Source organism: Lissotriton vulgaris, chromosome 12 (genome assembly GCF_964263255.1).
Source record: "Lissotriton vulgaris chromosome 12, aLisVul1.2, whole genome shotgun sequence".
Lineage (NCBI taxonomy): Eukaryota > Metazoa > Chordata > Amphibia > Caudata > Salamandridae > Lissotriton > Lissotriton vulgaris.
Genome location: NC_141700.1, coordinates 621,615,429 through 621,640,947, shown reverse-complemented (window position 1 = coordinate 621,640,947; position 25,519 = coordinate 621,615,429). Strand labels below are relative to the sequence as shown.

The following is a 25,519-nucleotide window of genomic DNA, read 5'->3' as shown; positions in this document are numbered from 1 at the left end:
TCTCTCACTCTCTCTTTCTCTGTCTCTGTCTCTCAACCTCTCCCTCTCCATGTAAAGAAACCACCTTCTGGAAAAAAAAGTGCAACAGTTTTACGGACATGGAACAGTTTAAAGCCCTGTCAAAGGCTGTTTAATGTCCTGCTCTCATAATTGGCAGATTAGACAAACTGGGTTCAACAGTATTCCATTAACTCTCAGTACAGTTTAGGAAAACACTTAATAGTGTGTGCAGCAGTTGTTTGTGGATCCCTATCAATCATATAATACATGTTTATTTCCTTTTTATTGGAAGGTACTGCAAACCACCATGTAGCAGTAGCATCAGATCTAGGGGGATCACATCTCCAGTCATTACAGACACAGTTTCCAGTTCTGGGCTTTTGAATGCGACGTAAATGATAGCAGTGATTTGTAGATGAAAGTTCAGGACTGGAAGCATCATTGATGACATGGAGAAAGGTGGTCACCCTAACCTGAGTGATTTCAGTATGGAAAATGGGGTCAGGGTGTGGGGATGGGTTGGAGGAAGGAGAGGTAAATGTTTTGAAGGCAGAGGGAAAGTCAGACAACCACTAAAAATATATTTGCTGGTAAGATACCTCACCCAGTCTGTGTGAAGGCAGTGGTAGGTTTGACCATGTAACTGGCACAACAATATGAATGGTGTGCGTATGGACTAGAGCTTGTTAAAATAGAAAATATTATTTTTACAGGAATCCTCCCACATTAACCTCTTGCCACATATAATTTATATAATTTCATGTGCAGAAAGAGGTGGTTTACAGCTAATAATAATAATAATAATACAGAAACTTATTGAGCGCGAACAGCTACCTCTGGGGAGGTGTCCCGGCGCTAACGAGTCCCTCAGCAAGAGTAAGTAGTCAGGAGGGGGGGCAGAGTTATTGCAAAAAAAGCCAGGTTTTTAGGAGTTTCCTAAAGCTTGCTTCTGACGTGGCGGATTGGATGGCAGGAGGCAGGGTATTCCAAGATACATTCTTTGTGGTATTTGTAAAAAATCCTTGTTCGTCAGTATCTAGGTCTTTATAGGTTCTAATCATTGGACCACAAAAATTGAAGGGCATGCTATCCACATTTTCTTATGACATATTACGATTAAAGTGCTACTGCATCACCTCTTAATCTTCTTAACTCTCAGTTAGGAAAATTTGTCCTGTAAACATGTTAATGACCACATTTATTTCTACTGCCATTTTGTGTGCATATGAAATATATATTCATACAGATGTGCGGGATATATCCTTTTTATTGCCATTGTTGAGTGTAGGAGGAGCTTTTCACAAAAGGTGAAGCCTCAAGCAGCTCCTCAACAGTAGAAATGGTCCAACATCCGACTGCAAAGGAACTCAGCAGGAATTCAAGGTAGTTGATATGCATGGATCTGCGGACCAGCTTCTACCTGTGGAGCAGTCTCCACACCTTGCTCCTCAACCCGAACAACTTGCATCTGATTCAATCACCAGATCTGGACGGCAGCCGAAGATACTCAACCGTTCCACACTTCCATATGGGCCAACCGCCATTAAATCTCCTCACGAGCTTCCTCCGAGAGGGGAACCACTTGGGAATAAGTTAGGCCGTTCCTGAGGTGAGATGCCTTCAAGTGCTGCAGGGCACAATAGTGGAGAGGGTCTGGAAAAATGGCCTGAATAGAGGAGGATAGCAGACCCACCACCCATGCGATCTGCCTCAGTGAAGTAAAAGGTTGAGCCACGAGGTGCTGGCAGACCAAAGGGAAGTGAAGTGAACTCAAACATGACCCTTGCCACTGAAATTGGAGGTAGTGATGATGAGGGGAAAAGATGGGGATGGTAAGTATGTGTCCTTTAGGTCTAGGTGCGCCATCCAGTCTTTGGGTAGGTGAAGGTCCCTGAGTAGGTAGATTCCCTCCATCTTGAAATAGCGGTAAACCAACTGGTGTGCAGACGCCGAAACAGAAAAGGCGTAGAGGTGATAACGTTTATTGCAATGTACAGCAAATCCACAAAAGTGCGTCCATCCTCAACGAAGTACAGGCTGCCAATGACTGCTTGACAACCGGCGTACTTCGTTGAACATAGAAGGCATGACATGTAAGCATAAACACTGGAGCAAGGCTACAGCAAGAAAATAACAACAAGCAAATGCATGAAGTAAACACCATTACACTGAGCCAGCCTTTCTGTATTCGATACATTAATTACCTATACACTTCATAACAAGTAGTGTGGCAAGATGGGTGAGGGACCGGAACGAGAGCACAAGGGGGAGTGGGAGGGGCTAAAATAACTCCTGCCCCATGCAGAACAGACCTGTAATGAAAATTGAAAGGAAATAGGCATCCAAAATGAATACAGTCTACAAGTTTACTTTTCAATTGAGCAGCCTGAGAGGATGTAGACTTTAGGACTGGGGAACTGTGTTAGAGTCTCTGCATCGGCTCTCCCCGTACCTACAATAAACATACCTACCATGACAAATGAAATTTTGCTAAACCAACCGTAACAAAATACAAATGCCAATGGTTGAACTCCCTTTGTGAATACATACAGGACCGGGTGGACCAATTCAAAGAAAAAAGTGTGCGCCAAACAATCCATACATACAAAAAGTGTAGAGAGATCTGTAACGGGGACAATAGCCCCAAAGGCGGGACAAGAAAAAAAGTGAGGAGGTTCATCAGACATGTGTTTTCCGCAGTGCATTTACTGAACATTACTTTCATGAAAATGTCTGTTTTATATTTAAGATGCTTACCTACATATTCTACTTTAGGTCTTTAAATTAACCTGCATTTCACATGTCAGTCGCATTCATTCAGTTTTTTTTTTTTTTACCTTTCAAGTGTTCACAAACTTCACCTTAGGGCACTTTTCATGCAAAGTTTGGATGTTTTAATTTATAATCATATGCATGATTGGTTGATTAATGCTCTCTGATTAATTCCTGTTCTTACATGTCCAAGTCGCACTGTTTGGGGTCAATACCACTAAGCTTTTGTGTTATTTTGACCACTGCACAAGTAGGATTGACCTGCTGCAGCACAAACTCTTCAGCTGCCCCTTTTCAGTACCACAGTATTGATCTATGAAACAGGATTGACAACCAACGCAGGATTTGTGTTTATATGTAGAAGTGGTTCAAGTTTTGAAGGCTCATTAAATCAATGCCTTTACTATTAAGTTGAGCACTCTAACAGGCAATCACGCTTAACACTTTGGAGCTACTAATAACTCTCCCAGAATGCGCCCTGATTTTATGCAAATACATGCAGAAGCCTGAAAGTTAAAATGGTTGTTTGCTATCAAAATAAAATGTAAACAAAAATGTTTGTGATAAACTACTATCCAGCTCTAGGTACAATTTAGTTGAGGGTACATTTAGTAAAACCTGTTTGATGCAATGCTGTATTTTCTAAAAAGGATGATGATAGAGAATCAGCTTAAAATCTTTTATGTACAACAATATGGGCAGCATAAAAATAAATCCAGGCCCAGTTTTTCAAGAAGTAAGGAAAGTACACCCACAGGTATGTTCTTTGAATTGGGTCTGATTAATGACTTACACAAAGGCCAAAGAGTTTACCAAAATAGACCTAGAAAGCATACTGCTAGCAAACGTTTGTGAAATCCATTTCTGCAGGAACAAACACGGGTGCTTATTATTTTGTTCATACGTTAATCTGCTGTGCGATTGCCAATTCACTTTATGTGCAGCGCCACTTTTTACCCTCTGGAAATGTTTTGCTCCATTCCTTTTCAGAAGTAAATTTCCAACCTTTTTTGAGTCTGGAAAAATATTTTTAGTGGAGTTGAACACCCCTAAACATGCAAGTTTGTGGGTATGCACCGAACTCCCAGGATATTCAAACCCTGAAACTACTGCTTCCAGTAAGGATGTTAACAGTGTTCTGCTTTAATGAGGGTGCAATCTTAATTTATTGCATGGCACCAAAAGGGGCGAGGATTATTTTTTCAGGAGAAGTAGATTTTCCGAATCATCACATCCCCTGGATAAGAGGATATTTTATAAAATTTCACACCCAAAGTCCCATTGTTCTAGTGACTCTTTTTATTGGACGGCTGAGGTTACTTTTTTTTATAAAGTTCTAGGTAAGGTAGTGTTGGAATATATGTGTCTGTATATATGAGTATCCTTTACTGTATATTATAAACATATTGCAAAGTCACGGAATTCTAGGGTATTTTGCTATATCCGTTTAACATACAGCAGAGGGTATTTCATTCCAAGTAATGCATACTCGCACAATGGCCTTTTTATCTGAAAGCAAGAATACTTGAGTAAAAAAATGCACCAAAATATGACACTACGATGTCGTAGTATATATTTTTAAGCAGTTTAATGTATACCACTTTTATCCAAAATATGAATATCAGAAGGTGTAGTTACATGCAGATGGATTGCTTTTTTGGGGAATGACCCCTAAAACTATGATTACAAATGTAACTGATTACTGCTATTAGAAGTTATTTTTCAGAAAGTAATAGCTGAGAAGAGTTAAAAAGCTAGTTCTCCTTATCGTTTCCACAATAGTGATTTTTTTCCCTTGCTTTTTAAAAAAAAAAACTTACTTTTGGCTGTGGCAGCAAGCCTCGTTATGTCATAACTCGACTTCTACCTTTGCCTATATCTGTTGTGACTGGACTATAATAGGAAAATTTGAGGCAGGTTTTTGCACCGATATCGAAGGCTTCCATGTTATTTTACCAAGTTTACAATCACTTAAATTGACAATTTGGGTACTGGTATTTTTTTTTTTGCAAAACGTACTTTGACACACTATTTTTATGTGATGATGCCCTCATTTGCCATAGTGTGGAGCACTCTACAAACAGACAGTGGACATTCATTCAGGGCTCCTTTAAAAGTTATAAAAGTTGTCCTTAAGAAACATGCTGGATTTGTTTTGATGTAGCATGCTCACCATCGAAACGCACACTAACGCTAACAGTAGTGTAATCAACATTTTAAGGTTTATGTGTCCCAAAAAGGTGAACTGAAAGTGATTGCGCTTCATTTCTTCTTTATTAATGACATTAAGGTGTGCTAGCTTGTTTGACATTGCAGTACTTATCTTAATTACTGAATGGGTTGTGCTCAAGTTACTAATGATACATGTAGTTTCAATCTTTTTAGAGACTTTTCACTGAGGTCCACTCATGAACACTATAGACCCGGGGACCATGTGGATACTATTAAATGATACTAAAAAGTTTCCTATTAATTATTTGCTGTTAATTCACTATATGCTGTATTTGGTTCCAGCTTGAAGGCTACAATGAACCCGTGGTGCTGCAAGTGTTTGTTGGCAATGATTCTGGTCGTGTAAAGCCCCATGGGTTCTATCAAGCCTGTAGGGTAACAGGACGAAATACTACACCCTGTAAGGAAGTTGACATTGACGGAACCACCGTTATAGAGGTCAGCCTTGACCCTAGTGGAATGATGACTCTTGCGTAAGTAAGCCATTTGTTTCATAACTTCCTTATTTTTAGGAATAGAATGTTTGAATGGGCTGAATAAGTTCCTGATGTTTCATTATCTGCTCTTACTCATTCTTTAGATATTGGGGCAGTAGGCATAATACATTAAAGCTGATATATTGCATCCCTGTAATTTTTATCCTTCCATGTTAAATGCACCTTTTAATGTTAATTTTTCTTCAAACAATCTTATAGTCTATTATCCACTTTACGAAATACTCAATTGATATTTTAGTGTGATGAGAATAGAAAATGTTTTTACTTTCCTGTGCCCTGCAAAAATCTTTCTATAGATCTGTAGCATTGCATCTTCCTCTTTTCTGATTTACATGCGACTTTACAGTGCAAATAGCGCCAGCACTGCTGAGGAGAAGGACGTAGGCTTTCCTCGACGGTTGAGTTTCCTTCAGACACCATTTGATTAAGCAGAAGTTGTGTTCTGCCACTTAATGGGAGTACCCTTGCACTTATACTGCGACTCCTCTGGGCTTTCATCACCTTACATCTTCAAGTGTAAAGACATGGCGATATGCAAGGGGATATGCTTTATGACACGCACTTTTTTTTATAGTGCTATATAAATGCAATTTCAATACACAATGATGTCACCTTCAGCCCGGACTGGTTTTATAGTCCTTGAACCAGTGCATTCTGGGACTTAAAAGTTCTTACTAGTAAATAGGAAAATGTGTCACTTCAAATGTCCATGATACTGTTGAATGACAAACATGATACCATAGGTTATCACCCATGCCTTTTTTTTACCTCTGAGATTTTTGAGGAACAGTCTAAAGCCATTATGTTTCCATTGATTTATATTGAGTTCCTCCTATGCCACTGAGGTGCTAAATTAGGCTGTTATAACCTGAATGTTGAAGCCATCTTATGTTGAACCACAATGAAAGTCTCCCCTTGTCCCGGGTTTTGATTTGCATTCTGGTACTATTTCATTGTAAGTGCAATACAAAATGACCTACAATGAAGAAATAATAAGCAAGACTGTGTGTAGTAATTAGAGGAGATTGACACCTCGCTAGCCACTTGGTGCCAAAGCAGTCTCCACTGGTGAGCTCTTTGGCTATCCAGGAGGCCCACCCTTCTACCTAGGACATGATTGCTTGTGAAATAGGGTTGAGTCCCTTATTTGTTTGGGCCACACCGCTCCTAACTGCTGTGGCCCTTGAGGACCCTGCTGAATCCCTGTTCTCTGCCCTCCTGATGGACTTCAAAAAGGTGTTCAACTACGTCAGCTGGTGCTTCCTGGGTACGGTCCTTGAACGTATAAGTTTTGGCCTACGCTTTAGTAGATATGTGAAATTCTTTTTTTTCCCAACCATCAGCACACGTCCAGACAAACGGTGTGCTGTTAGCCTTCTTTCCGATTTGTTGAGGGACCAATAGGGCTGCCCGCTATCTTCACCCCTTTTCACACTGGCCTTTGAACCTCTCGCAACACGAGTATGAGATGCCCATATCCATGGCTAAAGGTGGAATGGAGGGGACAAACACAGGATTGCACTTTACGCATTATGTGCTCAGTAGGTTGGAGTTCTTCAAGATGATGACGACACTTAGGCAATTTCTCTATAGCCTTAAAAAATTCCCCCTTGATGATACCCAGCTCGTGGATCCCATCAATGATTTGCTCATTCCTTTAGTTGGACCAATCCCGCCTCTTGGTGTACAATGGCAGGGGTGGGTATGTCTGACCTTCAGGTCTACTTCTGAGCCGTACCTGTCCAGGTAATTATTGACTGAGGGCTGGAATTATCCAGCGTACCGAGCAGAACTCTCCATAGTAAGTATCAATAATGTGATGGAAATGCTCTATGGCAACCCTATCCCCTGAGATCTTCCGGACGTCACCTGAATATTTCTGCACTGACAATCGTTGCAGAGCTCCATTGCTTGGGAAAAGAGACTTACCAAATAGACCTCGCTCTGGCGGTGCTTTCACTTCCATCACACAGCACTACTAGATGATTTTGCCAATTTGGACAAGATTGGGATTACAAACCTTGGGGATGTCTGGCGGAGAGGCACTTATGCACCTTTCAAGATGTGCAATCACACTTCGAACTGCCCCAGACCCAATTCCACAAAAACCTGTATCTCAAAACACGCCCTCTTGCAGTCCCAAAATTGCCCTGTTAAAGTTACCTGAATACAACCCACTTGAAGCCAAACTCCTGATGGGAAGCCTTGGAGAAGGTGGTATATCCCAAATACACCATACACTAGTGATCAATGCCCAATACAGTCTTGCATGAATGAGACTAAAATGGGAGGACTGAGTGCATCCCCTTGACCGTATTGACTGGCAGGATGCCTGTATGGCCCCACGGGAACTTGCCATATCTCCACCTTCTTGGGTAATCCAGCTAAATTACATACACACCACATACGTCACCTCCCACCGCTTATGGCTTGCCCGCCAGATTTCAAGTCCCACCTGTTTCTGTTGTGACTGCTCGGATGCTGATTTTTTTCCACATGGTCTGGCAGTGCCTCACAATTGAGAGACGCAGATGCTGGTTTGGCGGTGTCCTGTCCTGAGTCTTGGAATATCTGATTGCTCTAACTTCTAAATTTAGTTTACTGGGAATCATGGATGGCCTTGGTTTTACGCAGGGTAAGAAAACTATGGTAGGTATGGACACTTTGGTGGTAAAAAGGGACATTGTGTGTACTTCGTTAGGCCCGGCACCCGCTTGTGCCGTCAGTGTGGCGTAGAGGCCGAGACTGGTGGACACAACAAGAGGAGCCCATTTATAGAGCCAGGTGTTGAACACAAAAACCTACCAGTATCTGAGGCAAAAGGTGGGACTGTAATGACCTGGTATTGACTGCTGCTCTAGGTAGCTGATTATCCACTGTAAAAATGATTACTAGATATGTATTGATTGGCGTATCCTATGCTTCGGGAGTAAATTATTTTCTATTTCTATGTATAGCTTCGATAAAATTGTTTATCAAAAAACTATATTATTGAAATCGAGTAAACCATTCAGTGAATGATGATTTTTTTTATATAATCAGGCAACAGCACCCTCTAGAACCTTCTCCTCAGAAGCTCAAGCCCTCAGATTTTCTACCGCACGTCGTGTGAAGGGAGTCTCCCTGAGCTCTGTTCAGTTTCTTCAACTCTTTTGCTTACTTCATCTCTGAAGATGTCTCCAACTAAAAAATCTTTATTTAGACCTTGTTCATTCTGTGGAAAGCTTCCCTTTTTTCTTGAAGATCCTCACAGTAAGTGATTTACTGTCTTTATCCGGACCATGAAGTTAAGAACTGCAAGTTCTGTAGGACCTTCTCCGCCAAGACACTGAAGGATAGAGAGGCCCGTCTGTGGCTACAGAAGTTGAAGACTTCCGAAGATCCTGTTTCTGACATGGAAAGCGTGTCTTCTTTCATTCCAAAGCCTCTCTCAAGCGTGGGTCAGAGACTGAGATGCCATCTTCTTTTCTGAAGAGATAGAAGCTCGTTGACGCTTCAAAATCTGTTTCCCCATGGGATTTTCAAGCCTCCACGCCTACCGGACCTGGTTCTCTAGCGTCGCTGTGCCCTCGTCATCTAAGTCGGGCGCCAGCTCGTCGACGGGACCGTCGACGCGTCCATCGACTACCACGAGATCCGTCGACGCTGTGCCAACGTTGACGTCGACATGTTCGATGTCTACTAGGACTACGACGACGTCTACCTAGTAGTCGACGCTCCCAGAGGTGAGGCCTATTCCATCTATTCTTAAGATTTTGTCGACGGCCGTAAAACCAGCCTCGTCGACGCTTGTGCTGAAGCATTCATCGTCAAAGACCCCGTCGACGCGCCCTCCATCGATGGCCTCCTCTTCGTCGACGACCACCTCTTCGTCGACGACCACCTCTTCGTCGAGGGCCAAGACCTCGTCGAGGGCCAAGACCTCGTCGAGGGCCAAGACCTCGTCGACGGCCATGAGCTCGTCGATGGCCAAGACACCGTCGACGGCTACACCCTCGTCGACGGTTACGTTGACGGCAAGATCCTCGTTGACGGTGCCTTCTACGCCGACGAATCCTCCTGTGTCGACGGTTTCATCTTTGTTGACGACTCCGTCGAAGGCACGAAAATCTACGTCGACTAAAGAGAAGATATTATCTCCCTTGAGGGCTCCATCGCCATCTGCAGCCCGTCGACGATGCAACATTCACTCGCTACAGCGACTACTTTCACGGTGGTTACAGCTTCGGTGAAACGGCCTGTTCCTTTGAGTCCTATGACGGAAACTCTGCCACCGAAATTATTTGAGTTTGCAGAAGACGATTCTGATGACGGTTCCTATGTGAATAAAGTTTTTCGTCCTGCAAATAGTCCATCTGAACTCAATATCAAGTGCCAGGAGGAAGATGATGAGTATGAGGAGGAAGGATGTGCTCTCTTTCCTGTCCAGGTTGCTCATTCTGAGGCACCCCATGAGCATGGTATGACTCAAATACCGTCTTCTCTGGTGACCAACTTGCAAAATATATTGGACGATTATAATCGCAGGTTCCCTCCATCTGCACCTACCTCACCAACTCTTCAACCTGCGGCGCCAACACCCGTATATGCGGAGACGCCGCAGTCGCCAGTTCAACAGCAGCAAGATACTGATGATGACGCGGATGTCAATCAAGACACTGATCAAGAAGATGTCCTCGCGGATTGGGACGATTATAGAGCTCAAACGTCATCTACGCCACCGACATCGCCTTTGCCTTCCCCGCCGCTGGACATTGGAAGCTTCCATAACTTAATGGTGCGTGCTGCCAAACGCTTCAATTTAACCATAGAGATGCAGCAAATGGATTGCTTCCTCTACGACTTCAAAGATCAGCCTCTTAAACAGACTCGTACTATCCCAAGCATTGATTTTATTTTGCAGGAAGGCCTTAAACTTATGGCTCGACTAAACTCCATCCCAGCTGTGTTGCCACGTCTAGACAAAAAGTACAAGGCACCGGCAGACTCTCCAGTATGCCTTGTCTCCCACCCCACTCCGTTGCAACGCAGGCTGCCCAGAAACGTTCAAGGAATCCGGCCACTCCTCTCACCTCCCCTCCAGACCAAGAGGGACGCCGGTTGGACTCTGTTGGTAAGAAGTTTACCACCATGGCTGCCACAACGGTCAATGCGGCGAACTCCCTGGCCAGCCTCTGGAGATATGACCGCCAGATGTGGTCTGAGATCGCGGCCTTGATTAATCAGCTCCCAGATTCCGTCCGAACCGAGGCCCAGACGATAGTCCAGGAGGGAGAAAAAATCTCTGCAGAGATTATAGACTGTGCTGTCGACATCTCGTCAACAGGCTTCAGACAACTTGCTAGAGCCGCCGTTTTACGACGCCAGGGCTGGCTCAAATCAACAGGTTTTCGGCCCGAGGTGCAGGCGAGAATTCTTGACTTGCCATATGATGGTGATTTACTCTTTAGCAAGCATGTTGATGACACTCTTGAATCCATTAAAAAGGACACAGATACAGCTCGTTCCTTAGGAAGCCTCCAGTACAGGTAACAGCCTTTTCGTGGAGCACGTGGCAGAGGTGGCTCCTCAAATTTTCGTGGCTCCTCCCAGTATCGCTCCTATGGCGACAACAAACAAAGGTACACCTATCAATCTCAGAATCGCCAGTTCGATTCAAGGCCTTATCAGAGGAAAAATAATTACAGAGGGGAAAACTCCTCCAAAAAGCAGTGACTTCCCCAACAAGTGTTCTCCGACTCTGAAAATTGGAGGTCTAATCTCCCAAAACTTCTCCAACTGGTCTCATATCACCTCGGATCGTTGGGTCCTGGATGTCATCTCGAAAGGACAAGTTCTAGAGTTTACAAAATTTCCACCCACCCGTCGACCTTCTGGTCCCCCACCACCTCATTTCAAAGATCTGTTGGCTCAAGTCAAGATCATGATAAAAAAAAGGGGCTGTCGAAGTGGTTCCTCGAGCTCAACAGGGCAGGGGCTTTTATTCCCGCTTCTTTTTAATCTTGAAGAAATCGGGAGAATGGCGCCCCATTCTGGACTTACGAGCCCTCAACAAATTCATCAAATCACAAACTTTCCGAATGTTGACCCTCCTGGAAATTTTGCAATACCTCAATCCCGGAGAGTTCCTCTCCACTTTCGACCTCCAAAATGCATATTTCCATGTGCCAATACATCACAAACACAGGAAATATCTTCGCTTCACTGTCGGATCAAAGCACTTCCAGTTCAAGGTGTTGCCTTTCGGCCTTCGATCAGCGCCGAGAGCCTTCACGAAGATCATGGCTCCAGTTGCGGCTTTCCTTCGCCTACAAGGCGTTCAATTTTACCCTTATCTAGACGATTGTCTAATAAAAGCTCAGACAAGTCGAACAGCAAGAACGCATACTCAGACCTGTCTGTCACTTTTTCACGAATTAGGCCTTTCCGTGAATCAGGAGAAGTCTCATCTTCGCCCATCACAACAGAGAATCTTTCTAGGAGCCTTAATCAATTCTCGTCTGGCGCAGGTGTTTGTGTCCCAGGAGCGACAACTTCGCATACTCAAGATGGTCGCTTTTCTCAAATCAAAAAAGTCCGTTTCTGTCCGGATCTTGAAATCTTTTCTGGGCATGGCCTCCTCATGCATACATCTGATCCCACACTGCAGACTTCACATGAGTCATACAGGAGGAGGTGGACAAACAATGGAAACAAGTTTCGGGGTCTTTCAACGACAAACTCTTCCTGACCCCCCACATTCAAACAGCTTTGGAATGGTGGGCTCATCTTCCGAATATCGCCGCGGTACGGCCCTTCCAGGAAACACCTCCTTCACTCATCCTCACGTCGGATGTTTCCTTAGAGGGCTGGGGGGCACACCTCGAAGGCATGTCAGTCAAGGGCAAGTGGACGACAGCTCAACTCAGATGGCATATAAATCGTCTAGAACTCTTGGCCATCTTCCTTGGCCTGAAGTCTTTCCGGATTCTGATACAAGGCCAATCACTGCTGGTGCGGACAGACAACACCACCAGCATGCACTACCTCAACAAGCAGGGAGGTACGAGATCTCTCCTGCTTTCCAAACAGGCGCAAGAAATCTGGACTTGGGCAATTCAACATCAAGTTCTCCTGACAGCAGTACACGTGCTGGGCGTCTCCAACACCCTCGCCGACTGTCTCAGCAGATCTCTGGCAGACAACCACGAATGGGAACTCCACCAACCCATTCTGGAATACATCTTTCGCCAGTGGGGCCAACCACAGCTGGACTTGTTTGCGACCCTAACCAACCGCAAATGCCTATGCCTTGCAAGTCGGCATCCCCACAGAGAGTCGAGCGGGAATGCGTTTTCGATAAAATGGTCGAGCGAATTCGCCTACGCTTTCCCCCTGCTCCCTCTAATTCCGCGCCTGCTGCACAGGGTGAAGCTTCAACCATGCCATGTCATTCTGATTGCACCCAGGTGGCCACGTCGCCCGTCGTTCTCGGACCTCCTCCTATTGTCCATTTGCGACTCGATACCTCTTCAACCTCTGCCTCACCTGCTCACCATGAACCAAGGCCGCATTTGTCATCCAGATCCGGCATATCTCCAACTGCATGCCTGGAACCTGAACACAATGAATTTGCAAGTCTGAATATTACTCCGGAGTGCAGGGATGTGCTGGCTCATGCACGCGCTCCCTCCACCATTAAGACATATCAACTGAAATGGAAGCGGTTTTGTGTCTGGTGCCACAAGGAAGCTCTGGATCCAATGCACGCTAAGCCTGAACAAATCCTGCCTTTTTTTTCTTATCTCTGGCGAAATCAGGACTTTCTCATTCCACTCTTAAAGTCTTTTTGGCATTGATTTCCCGCTTTCGTCATGATGGCACCACATCCTTGTATTCCTCTCGGATTATTCAACAGTTTTTTAAAGGCGTCTTTCGACTGTACCCGCCCATTCGTCGTCCTTCGCCTCCGTGGCGCTTGAATCTGGTTTTATCTCAGCTTCTATTACCTCCTTTTGAGCCAATCCATTCAGCAGATTTGAAGTTTCTCACATGGAAGGTTGCTCTTCTGCTCGCACTGACGTCATCAAGGCGAGTAAGTGATATCCAAGCATTTACAATTCAACCTCCATTTCTTCAATTCTCCAAGGACGCTGTTACTTTGCGTACAAATCCAAAATGTATTCCCAAGATGCCCTCGGATTTCCATCTGAATGAGCCCGTAGTTCTCAGAACTTTCTTCCCAAACCCTCTGTCTCCGGCTGAGCGTTCTTTACATTCCTTGGATTTAAACCGTTGCCTGAAATTTTACATCCAGCGCACCGCTCCTTTTCGTAAATCAGACCAACTCTTTGTGGCCTACGGCCGAATATGCAAAGGACAGCCAGTCACCAAACAATCCAATACTAGATGGATCTCTTCTGCCATCTCTTTTTGCCATTGCCAAGCCGGAAATCCTCTTTCCACTCCGGTACAAGCACATTCAACAAGGGCTGTGGCATCATCTACCGCCCTCTTTGCTGGAGTGCCTCTGCGCCAGATCTGCAGAGCGGCAACGTGGTCGAGCAGACACACGTTTACAAGGCACTATTGTTTGGACTCAGCGGACGCCGCGGATGCTGCTGTGGGCCAAGCTGTGCTACGAAATCTTTTTAACTAAGGTGAGCCTCTGTTGCTTCCCGCCTCCTGTCATAAAAGGTTTTTAAATTGTTTCACTGTATGCTATTTTAATAATACTATAGTGTTACTTTTCTGTTTTGAACTGCCTTTTATGACTCATATATTACTTTACTGCTTTCTACTCTTATTCAAGCATGTGAATCTATGAAAGACACCCCTAATACTGGAGAAGAACATTAGTTACGTACCTGTAAACTGTGGTTCTCCAGTATTGGTGTCTTTCATAGATTCACATGCGACCCACCCTTCCTCCCCTCAGAGGCTCTCTTCTCCTCATGCACTCATGGTCACTTTGGTGCTACGAAAATCTGAGGGCTTGAGCTTCTGAGGAGAAGGTTCTAGAGGGTGCTGTTGCCTGATTGTCTGGAATGTGGACCATTATAATGACTGTGATATGTTACTAAAGTGAATTCTCCCTTTAAGGCTTCTATGGGCCTGTCTTTATTTCTATGGTACTTTTAACTTTGTTATATATTTTATATGTATTACATTTTATGTATATACATATATATATATAATTATATCATTTTCTATATGTGTATATATATATATATATATATATATATATATATATATATATATATATATATATATATATATATATATATATATATATACATACAGTGAGCAAGGGCGTCCGCGCCCGAAACGCGTCTGTTTGATGTCTTCTGCACCCTGCACTTTGATGACATAATAAAAGAAGGTATATTGCAAGCCTGACTCGGGACGTTTATTGCTGTTTGCGCGCTGGGGAGACGGGCAGAGGCGCTGCCGTTTTTCTAGTTGGAGAACAATATATATATATATATATATATATATTTTACTACTATTTTATGTACCGTGGGACTCCCACTTCGACGACGGGGAATATTCAAGCATGTGAATCTATGAAAGATACCAATACTGGAGAACCACAGTTTACAGGTAAGTAACTAATGTTCATTTCAGTAATGATGCAAAGTCTCACATTTGCTTGGAAGTTAGACATTTGGTACTACGTTACCCCGTTTGGTCCCAGGTAATGCATACAGTCAGTCAAGTAAAACGTATTCATTCCAACCGACCCAACCATTTGCCCCAGACTCTGCGATGTTTGGCTGGACTGCCCCGGGCCCCCACTAGGGGTTTCTCTTGTGCTGCACACCAGTCCACGCATCTGCATGAAGATAGGAGGGCTGGGAAGCTTCCAGCTGGCAGCTATGTCTCTCTTGGCCACGATCATGGCCGTATTAAAGAACATTTTGTTGTTCCTGGACCCATCCAGTCCATCAGTGATCCCCAGGAGCGTGTTTAATGGGTTGTGTGCGACTTCCAACCCAAGACCCCTATGACCTCCGTTTCTAGAGACTCCCAATATTGCGCCAGGAGGGGGCAGGCCCGCACCATGTGAAAGCAATCCGCCCGTTCCTGGCCTCAGCGCGTGCAGGATGTAGTCGGGCGCAAACCAGCACTGTGGAGGAGCTTGGGGGTTAAGTAGGATGTATGCAAGTAGTATAGTTGGATCAGGCAGAGCCTAGCTGACGCGGTGACTGTCTTGGGTACAATCAGCGCATCCCTCCAGTCTTCCACCTCTCCTCCTCTCCCATTGGCTTCTGAGCCGGTCTAAAATGGTCGGGGTGTTGTTGGTTAGGTAACGATAAATACGTGAGATTCCCCCTTTACCCAGGTTCCCCATCATAGTTTGTGCCTCTGGAGAACTGTGGTCCGGGAGTGTCATGCCTTCCTGTATATGCGCATGGAGAGCATGGCGCAGCCGCAAGTATCTGTAGAATTGTGATGGTGAAGGGAGTATCTGGTCTGAAGATCTTGGAAGGTGCATTCATGTTCGCTGGTCCAGACATCCCAAAGTTGGGAGATCCCAATGAGATCACATTTTATTTATTTATTTTGAAGGTTTTATAGAGCGCTAACAAGATCCTTGCGGATATCGGAGCGCTTTACATTGGATACATCTAGTTAAAGAGACAAAAAGAAGCAAGTAAAACAGATATACATAACCAACAGAGTGCACAGGAGAGTATTAGGACCAAACATGACAAGTCTGTGGAATCAGTTCGAAGGTAGATAGCGTGACTGGGATGTCATGTTGGACTCTTGTAACAGTGTGGATTACTAGTGAGGGTCGGAATGAGTTAATAATTTCCTTAGACTATGATCAGGTGACTTTCGCCATGAGAATCGCTTTAACTTCCTTTTTGAAAGATGCGGTAGAAGCATTGTCTGGTTTCTGGGGGAAATGTATTCCATATCCTGGGCGCCATCCCAGAGAAGGTTCGTTAGTAGGTTTTCTTTTTTTGAATCTTTGAGGTTTCAGTAGAAGGTTTTCTGCACTTCTCGAAGATCTAGACCCCCCAGAGATTGTCAGTTTCTGTGCGAGGTAGCTGGGTGCATTGTGATGTATGGCCTTATGCGTCATGCACTCTATTTTTAGTTGAATTCTGGCTTCAAACGGTAGCCATTTTAAGGATTTTAAGTCTGGGGAAATGTGTGACCTTATTTTCGAACCGGTGATGAGTCTCGCTGCCGCATTTATGGAAGTTTTGAGGGGAGCTGTAGTGGCTTTTAGAAGGCCACACGGAGAGACACTTCCGTATTCCATGCAAGGGATAACTAGCCAGCTTGAAGTCATTTGCTGGCAAGAAGGGTTTCAGCTTCCTCAAAGTGTTTATCTGGAAGTTTGCTCCCTTTGTAGCGTCTGCATAGTGAGGTTGCTGCCGAGAGTTTTTCCTAAGGATTTCGCGGAGTCCACGATGGTTGGATGAATGTTGAGTGCCGTAAGGTGTTTGATCAAATCTTGCATTATGGGGACTTTGGCGGGAGGGGAGGAGGAATTCTGTTTTAAGAGCGTTCGATTTGAGGTGGTTCTCCGCCAGCCAGGTCTGGGTGTTTCTGAGCGTTGTGTTAAGCGATTTCATGTCTTCTAGGGTGTTGATCTTAAGATAAAGTTGTGTATCGTCAGCGTAAATATGATATTGCACGTTAGACTCGAGGTATTTTGGTGAGTGGTTCCATGAACAGATTAAACAATGTCGGAGATAGTGCTGACCCTTGTGGGACTCCCAGCGTTACTGGTACGGGTTCAGAGAGAGTGTTGTTGATCTTGAATTTTTGCATGCGGTTATGGAGGAAGGATTACAGTTTAGTACTGAGCCAGATAGCCCCATTCTATGTTTCAGGAGATCCAGCAGATTCTCATGTTTGACCGTTTCGAAGGCTGAGGATAGATCAAGCAGGATGAGTAAGCAAGATCCGTTCTGGTCAAGGATTTGTAGCGCATCATCAATAATATGTGTCATGGCTGATTCAGTGCTGTGGCCTGCTCTGAAGCCAGATTGGTATTTGTTAAGAAGGTCAAAGCGATCAATATGTGTAGTCAGTTGGTGGTGTACACATTTTTCAAGTAGTTTGGCCAGGGTAGGTATATTAGAGATAGGGCGATAGTTGTTAAGGTCCGTAGGGTCAGCTGTTAATTTCTTTAGAATGGGTGACACCTGTCCGACTTCGAGGGAGTCCGGGATGCTGCCTTGTTGCAGTGAACTGTTAATGATTTTGGTCCAGAGAGGCAGAAGCCATGGGGTTAAGTCTTTAACGGTTCTTGCAGGGAGAGGATCGGTGAGGTGATTGGCAGGCTTCAGGGCATTAAGAATCTTGCCTAGAGCTTCTTCAGTGTGGGTAGCAAAGGATGAACGGGCTTCATCGTTTTTTAGGTCAAGCTTTGAGTGGCTTTGGAGTGGCGCAGGTGGGAGTGAAGGGGGCGTTATCGTCTGAGGAACGCTGTGTAGTAATAGGTCTTTTAAGAGATCCTTCCTGATGTTGTCAGTCTTCTGATTAAACAAGGTGGAAAATTCTTCACAGTTGGGTTGTGGTCGAGCTAATTTTTGTAGCCGTTGAGGAGCGACCTTAGATTGAGTTTTGCTTAACTTGAAAAGTTTTTTGGGACAATTTCTTGCTTGGTCTAGTTGGTGGCTGAAAAAATTTGCTTTTGTGCGCTTAGAATCTTTCTGTAATAAGCATTTCACTTTTCCCTGATTAATTTGAGGTGGTTAGCAGACAGAGCTGATCTCCAGTTAAGTTCATAAGTTCTGAGAGACCGTCTGTCTTCGTTAAGTAGACCGTTGTACCAGGGCTTAGACTCTTTAGTGGAGACTCTCTTAAGTTGAAGGGGGGCTACCTCGTTAATTATCGAAGTCATCAAATTGAGATAATGGTTGGTGAGATCATGAACGTCAAAGGAACCTGAAGGGGGGTAGAAGAAGGCACCAGACTACACAACCTCAACATAATCTCCTACGCCGACGACACCCAGCTGATCTTCTCCCTCTCCAAGGACCCCCTCACCGCCAAATCCAACCTGCACCAGGGTATGAAGGCCGTCGCCGATTGGATGGAGGCAAGCCGGCTCAAGCTGAACACTGACAAGACGGAGATCCTCATCCTTTGGCCCAACCCCTCAGCGTGGGACGACTTCTGGTGGCCAGCATCACTGGGAACCCCCCCCCCGGCACCAACCAACCACGCACGCAACCTAGGGGTCATCCTCTACTCCAAGCTCAGCATGACCAACCAAGTCAACGCAGTCTCCTGCTTCCACACCCTCCGTATGCTCCGCAAGATCTACAGATCGATCCCGGCGGACACACGGAAAACCGTCACCCATGCCCTAGTCAGCAGCGGACTCGACTACGGAAACGCCCTGTACGCCGGAGCCCCGTCCAAACTCCTCAACAGATTTCAAAGAATCCAGAACGCCTCAGCACGCCGGATCCTTGACGACCCACGGCAGGACCACATCACCCCACACCTGAGAGACCTGCACTGGCTCGCCGTCGACAAAAGAATCACATTCAAACTCATGATCCACGCACACAAAGCACTCCTCCAGACCGGCCCAGCATATCTTTACAACAGACTCGCCTTCTACGAACCCAACAGGAAATTCCGCTCCTCCGACCTTTCCATGGCCGCCGTCCCGCGCATCCACAGAATCACTTCCGGGGGCAGATCCTTCTCCCACCGCGCCGCCAAGACCTGGAACGCCCTCCCCCTTCACCTACGACAGACCGCAGACCTCCCGGCCTTCAGAAGACTGCTCAAGACATGGCTCTTCGACCACTAGCTGCAGCTCCTCTTCCCCACCCCACCCCCCACGCCTTGAGACCCTAACGGGTAAGTAGTGCGCTTTACAAATCCCCTGATTGATTGATTGATTGATTGATTGATTGATTGTAGCTTGAGGCAGGTAATGTGTTGGGGTTGAGTTTTTTTCCTGTCTCTTTTCTAAATCTTTGGTTTAGTGGATTGAACCGAGTTGAGTTTCACTGTTTCCTTGATAAAGAAAGTGATAATATGGTGGTCCGACCAGTCACAGGGTAGGATGGACTCCAACCAAATGACGTCGCTTTTTGCGATTATTAAATCCAGGATTGAGCCTTTAATGTGTGAAGAGCTGTTGCAAATTTGGGGGATGTCGATCATCCAGGAAGTATCGGAGACTATTGACCACTGCATCGTTGTGTTCATTCCAATGGAGATTGAAGTCGCCAAGGAATATTTGAGTATTCTGCCGTCCGGTGTTCGATGAGATCATATCCATGAGGTGTTTGGTAAAGATGAGGTTGTCCCCAGGTGGATGATATATGATATGTAGCGAGCATACTGGTTTGCCAATGCTGCTGATGTCGAGACATAAGTATTCACTAGAGGGGAATACAGGGGATATGGCTCTGTTAACCGTGATGTTACTACGATGTATACAGGCGATCCCTCCGCCTATCTTGTCAATTTTATCCAATCTAATGATGTCTTAGTTAGGGGGCACTAGAATGTCAATGAGTGGCGTGGAGGAGTCTGTTAGCCAGGTTTCGGTTAGCATTGTCGGGTCCAGCTCCTGTGCTATGATGAGGTCAGCTATATCCGATGCGTGCCTCTAGGCAGATCTACAGTTTAGGAGTATGCATTTAAGACGGAGTGTGATGAAGGAAGACGTGGGATCTTGAATGAAAGGGACTCTTTTTAGGTTGTTATCGATATTTCCTCTGATGTTGTGTGTAGAGGGCCTGAATGGGTTGAGGGGAATAATGGGGATGGTCATATGAGTGGTAGCTAAGGGGTTCGTGATGGAGGGTTCATAAGAGTGTAGTATGGAGAGAAGGTTGTTCTCCGCGAGCGGATTGATGCATCGCATTGGGCGGGTTAATGTGTTAAGGGAGGGAACTGTTTTCCAGCTGGGTGGGGTAATTTTCGGGGTGGGTGTTAGGTGGTATGGGCACTCTCTCGAGATAGATGATCTTGAGGAAATAGAGCGCCAATGTTGTCTCGAAAATAACACCTTAAAAGCATGGAGTTCCTTTTTGATTTGGTGAAGTGCGGTCATAATCTCATCCAATCGTTGGTCTGGTGAGGTAAAGAGTGATGTTGGTGGTAGTGTAATGCATGAGGATGGCTGCGATGTGGTCTGGTTGGTTGTGTGGTCGGGTTCTGTGGTGAGCAGTGTTGACGGCAGTCTAGCGAGTGTGGGAGGATGAGTTGTGTATGTAGATGTCTGAGTTGCGGGGATGGCTGGCTGATGAGTGGGTGTGGGATGGGAAAAAGGGAGCGGGGTGTGTTCTTTATGTGAGGGCCAACTATATATTGGATGTGACAACCCTGGGCCTGTTTGGTATCAAACATGGTGAAATCATACCCCCACATCATTACCGGCGTTGGAGATGTGATTCCATGCACCAGGGGGCTCCTCCAGGAAGTCCCTAGTGATATGATTCCATGCACCAGGGGGCTCCTCCATGAAGTCCCTAGTGTTCCCTGTAACAGCCTTCCACGGTCTGCCAGCAAGCTAGTGCTGCTACCTACCCCAGACACGATTCTGCCCTCCTCCTGCTGCTGAGCTGATCCCGAGCAGGGGAAGGTAGAACAGCAGGTTTCCTGTCACATGGAGGTGTGGCCCCCTCCCAGACAGGACTTAGTGTATTGGTGTAGGGTGGTGGCGCTTGCCAGTGCCACCAAACTGTTCTGAAGGGAACAGTTGGTCACCTCCATGCATACTCCAGTTTGAGCCAGTTCAGGGAGCCCATGGCTCCCTCCCTGGTGAGAAACTGGACAACAAACATGTCATACCTTCCCCTCTGTTCACCTCTTCTTCTGGGAGGGACCCTTGAATCGTCTTAACCCTTTCCCAAGGGTACTTAAGCTCTTACCTGTGGGTGGCTATTCAGGTTCGTCATGGACAAGATTCAAATTCGACCATCTGTTCACCTTGGACTTCGCCTGGAACCAAGACTGTACCTAGGAAAACTTCTGCTTCTCCTGGCCTCTCTGTTCTGTTAGTCTTCTTTGTCGTCTGTGCCTGTAATTCATCCGGGTTCTTCTCGAGGCCTGTGGGCATCAAAGAAACCTGAAGTAATCTGCCATGGAGTGAAGGCGTCACTCCCCTGCATCTCCAGACACTGCGACATAGCTGACCCGTCTGCTGCTCCGGACGTCCCACTGATGCTGAAAGGCTCAGCAAAACAGGTGGTGGTTCTGCAACTCTCTCGAGACTTGACCTGCCCTCTTAGCAAGTTTAAGGCCAGTATCTCTAGTCGGAAACCGCTGGAACAGAACCCTATGTACCGCGTCAACTTGCTGTTGCCAAGGCTTGTTGACTCTGTCCTCCAGAGATCCTAGGGCTACAAGAAGCTCCAGGCTGCAACCTCCAGCATCTCTTCCTGCCAAGATCTTCGTCCTCACTGCATCCTCTGCATCGTGGGCCTCCTTCTATGGTGAGCTGCTCAAGGTCCTCTTGCGCTCCTGTGCCTGCAGCCTGTGGGTCCTCTTGAGGGTCTTCTTTGGCTTCAGTGGGCTCCCATGCTTGCTCGGGGCCTGCTCATACTCTACTGCACTTGGTGAGTCTCTTGGACCTTGCTGGTCCCAACGCTGCATCTTTTTCTTTTGCCACATCCATTGCTGCTGCCAAGGCTTGTTGTTGCTTCTGCCGAACACTGACCCCCTTGTTCTTGACTTCTGACGTGGGACAGCACGTGAATGGCCCCTGGACTTCTAAAGAATCTCAGTGGTCCTCGCAGCCGTAACGACAAAGTCACAGTCATCACTCCTGCATCTTCCGTCATCAGGGTCATTGGTTTTCCGTGCCTCCTGGTCACTCCGGAGTGGCATAGACTCTGTCCCGTCTGCTTACAGGTACTTCTCTTCAAGAGTCCATCCTTCAGTTCCACCGGACTCTTTCACCTTCTTAGTCAGCGGCATTTTTTCTGAAGTTCTTCATTGAGGTCTACATCTGTTTCCGACGTCACTTCGCACACATTCACCCAGCTGTTCTAGTGTAGGTATCCTGGTTCCTTGGCTATCCACGGATGGGGTGACTTTTCAAACTTCTGTCTTTCACTGGGTTTCTTCAGGGTGCACTGGCAAGGGTTTTTATTCTTAAAAACTGCAACAGCGACTTACCCATTGACTTGCACTGAGTATGCAGCTGTTTCCCCACTCTGCAATACCAAAAGGGGTGATAGACGGAGCGTTTGAGCAAATCAAACACGCACCCCCAGTCAACTGATCTGGGTTTAATCCATCACCATTCTTTAGCTCACTCCACCACCCCAGTTACAGGGGGCTAAAGAACGGTGATGGATTAAAACCCAGATCTGTTGACTGGGTGTGAGTGTTTGATTGGTTCAGATGCTCCGTCCATCACCACTCCCTTTTGTCACGCTTTGTTCGCCATAAGTTGGCAGGGTATGCTCAGACGTGAGTCCCTTGCTCACTTTGCCACTGGATTCAAGCAAGCCGGGCTGAAGACGGCTGAAATGCCAGAAACTGGTCCTCTGAAGCTTGTTTCCGGTCCAGGGAAGGCATGGCTTGCCAGTTCGGGCTGGACTGTTCCCATGAGGCATAGGGGCAGACTGATTTGCATATGGCCATGTCTGAACTGGGGTGGCAGAGAGGGCTAAAGAACGGTGATTGATTAAAACCCAGATCTGTTGACTGGGTGTGAGTGTTTGATTGGTTCAGATGCTCCGTCCATCACCACCCCCTTTTGTACCGGTTTCCCCACTCTGAGCACAGCCTCCGTGGGGTTCCTGGGTATGTCTCTTGGGTGGCTCCTTGGGTCCCCAGCTCTTCTGAGTCTTCTGGTCCAAGTCCTGACTTTGGTCACAGTTCTCATTCCACTTCTTTAGTATATGGTTTGATCTCTCCCGGGAGACCAATATGTATTTGTGCTCACTTACCTGTTTTACATTTGAAATATTGTGTGCATTATGTTGATAACTCTGGGTAGCAGATATAGCAATGTGTTAGTGAGTGTGTTTAATAAAGATACTTATTTTTATAACTACACTGTGTTTTTCTTTTTCATTTAACCTACACTATATGATTAGTTCTGGTAAAACAAGCTGTTTATCACTCATCTGGACTAAGCCTGAAGGCTGCTTTCCACAGCTACCACTTAGAGAGCTTTCTATAGTTTTCTAAGACCTCTAAAATCACAATAAGAGTTGTCTGGATTAGTGCAAGGTGCTTCACTTAAATAAATGTCCACCATATACCAAGCCAGCCAGAAAAGTAAGAATCGCCCCATCTTTTCTTCTTTGTCTTGGGCACTACTGTCAGCAAAGCCTCTGTAGAGCGCAGTGTTCTTGTAGGCTGGTAGTGCAGTTGACCCTTGGACAAATAGTCAGGTCCCAGTCCATAAAAAACTTTGTGAGGTAAGGTCAGCCCCTTAATTTTCACACTTTACTTGACCATCAACCATTGCAAATCTTTAAGATGGGCATACTCTGTGCTGTTCCTATGAATTTTGAGTGAAAGCTGAGCGCAGCGTTCTGCACTACCTGAAGTATTTTTAAGAAAAACTTCGGTAGACCCCAGTAAGGAAACTTTGCATAGTGCAGTCGAGACGTTTTCAAAGAGTGGATGACCATGCTTTGACAAGTAGCGGGGAGCATATACAGGAATTTCTTCAATTGCCTGAGGAGGCAAAAACATGCCCAGACCACGCTCTTGATTTGAGATTTGAATGAGAGATTACAAATTTTACTCTGCAGCGGAAGAAGTCAGAGGAGAGGTGGGATGAGTTAGGCCAGATCTCACCTCCCCACTGCAGTGTGGGGGGAACCAAAATCCAATATCTCCGCCTTGTTAGTGTTATATTGGAGATTGTTCTGAGACATCCAATTAAACACTGCAGAAAAAGAAGACTTGAATTTAACCTGGGTAGTTGAAACAGCACCCTCCCACGTGTGTCATCTGCATAGGAAATAATCTGCACCCCAAAAGACTTCACCAAGGCTGCCAGTGGAACGAGTTAGATATTAAACCGTATCAGGCTCAATGCTGAGCCCTGGGAAACTCCATAAAAACAACGAAAGCCCCTGCTCTAGGAAATTATCATAAAATCTCAGTGAGTCCTAGTTGTGGTAACAATAGTGAAATGCGCACATCGATAGTGTTTCAAAGTCAATAGATAGCGTTGTATCAAGACAGAAATTTCAATGAAGTAGAATCCTTGTTATGGAAAACAGTTTATTGTTCCTCTTGTTCTGGCCAACACGTGTTTCATCGCAGGGAAACAGACTGCGAATCTTCAGGGCCTCTTGAGAGAAAAGCCGGAAGTAGTGATGTGGCAACAAGTATGGATAATGCGCTTTAAAAGCGTAGTTGGATGGTTCCTTAATAGGGTCATAAGGAGGCCATGACCGGGAGGAGAAGAGATTGAAGCTGTAACGCTCGAAATCAGGTTAACAGGCGGGTACACCTGGTTAGATTCGTTCCCCCTCCTGTGGTTCCCGGCGCCGTTTTTCCATAACAAGGATTCTACTTCATTGAAATTTCTGTCTTGATACAACGCTATCTATTGACTTTGAAACACTATTGATGTGCGCATTTCACTATTGTTACCACAACTAGGACTCACTGAGATTTTATGATAATTTCCTAGAGCAGGGGCTTTCGTTGTTTTTGTACAATTAGTGTGGATTTGCGATCCACCTTTGAGCGGTTACGAGGGATTACCACCCGCCCCTTTGCCTGGAGTCAGATACCTTACAATACCATAGTACCCTGCGGTTACTTGAGAGCGCGCCTGTCCTATACTGGAATACCTTAAACCCTCCCAGTGGATCAATAGCCTGGGAAACTCCATGCTTCAAGAGCTAGGGCGAACAGTGGCATCCACACAAATAGAGATCTATCCCAAAAGGAAACAACGTAGCCACAACAGGGCAGTCTTGCCTATCCCGATATCCTGAAAGCATTGCAGCAGGATATGGTGGGAGACTGTATCAAATTCTGCGGAAAGGTCCTGCAGCAGTAAGGCCACCTTCTTTCCACTATCCACAGCAAGTTTAATTACATCACAGACTTCAACT

The 25,519-nt window shown here is 45.6% G+C and overlaps 1 protein-coding gene across 4 annotated transcripts in view; it reads left to right on the top strand.

Annotated features, from left to right (window-relative positions):
- Positions 1 to 25,519, top strand: part of NFAT5 (nuclear factor of activated T cells 5) — a 956,760-nt gene that overhangs the window by 405,282 nt on the left and 525,959 nt on the right. For all 4 annotated transcript variants that reach the window (XM_086945726.1, XM_086945727.1, XM_086945728.1 and 1 more), the window contains one exon: positions 5,287 to 5,477. In XM_086945726.1, coding sequence (XP_086801852.1) covers positions 5,287 to 5,477 — 191 coding nt within the window. The remainder of the gene's footprint in view (positions 1 to 5,286; positions 5,478 to 25,519) is intronic.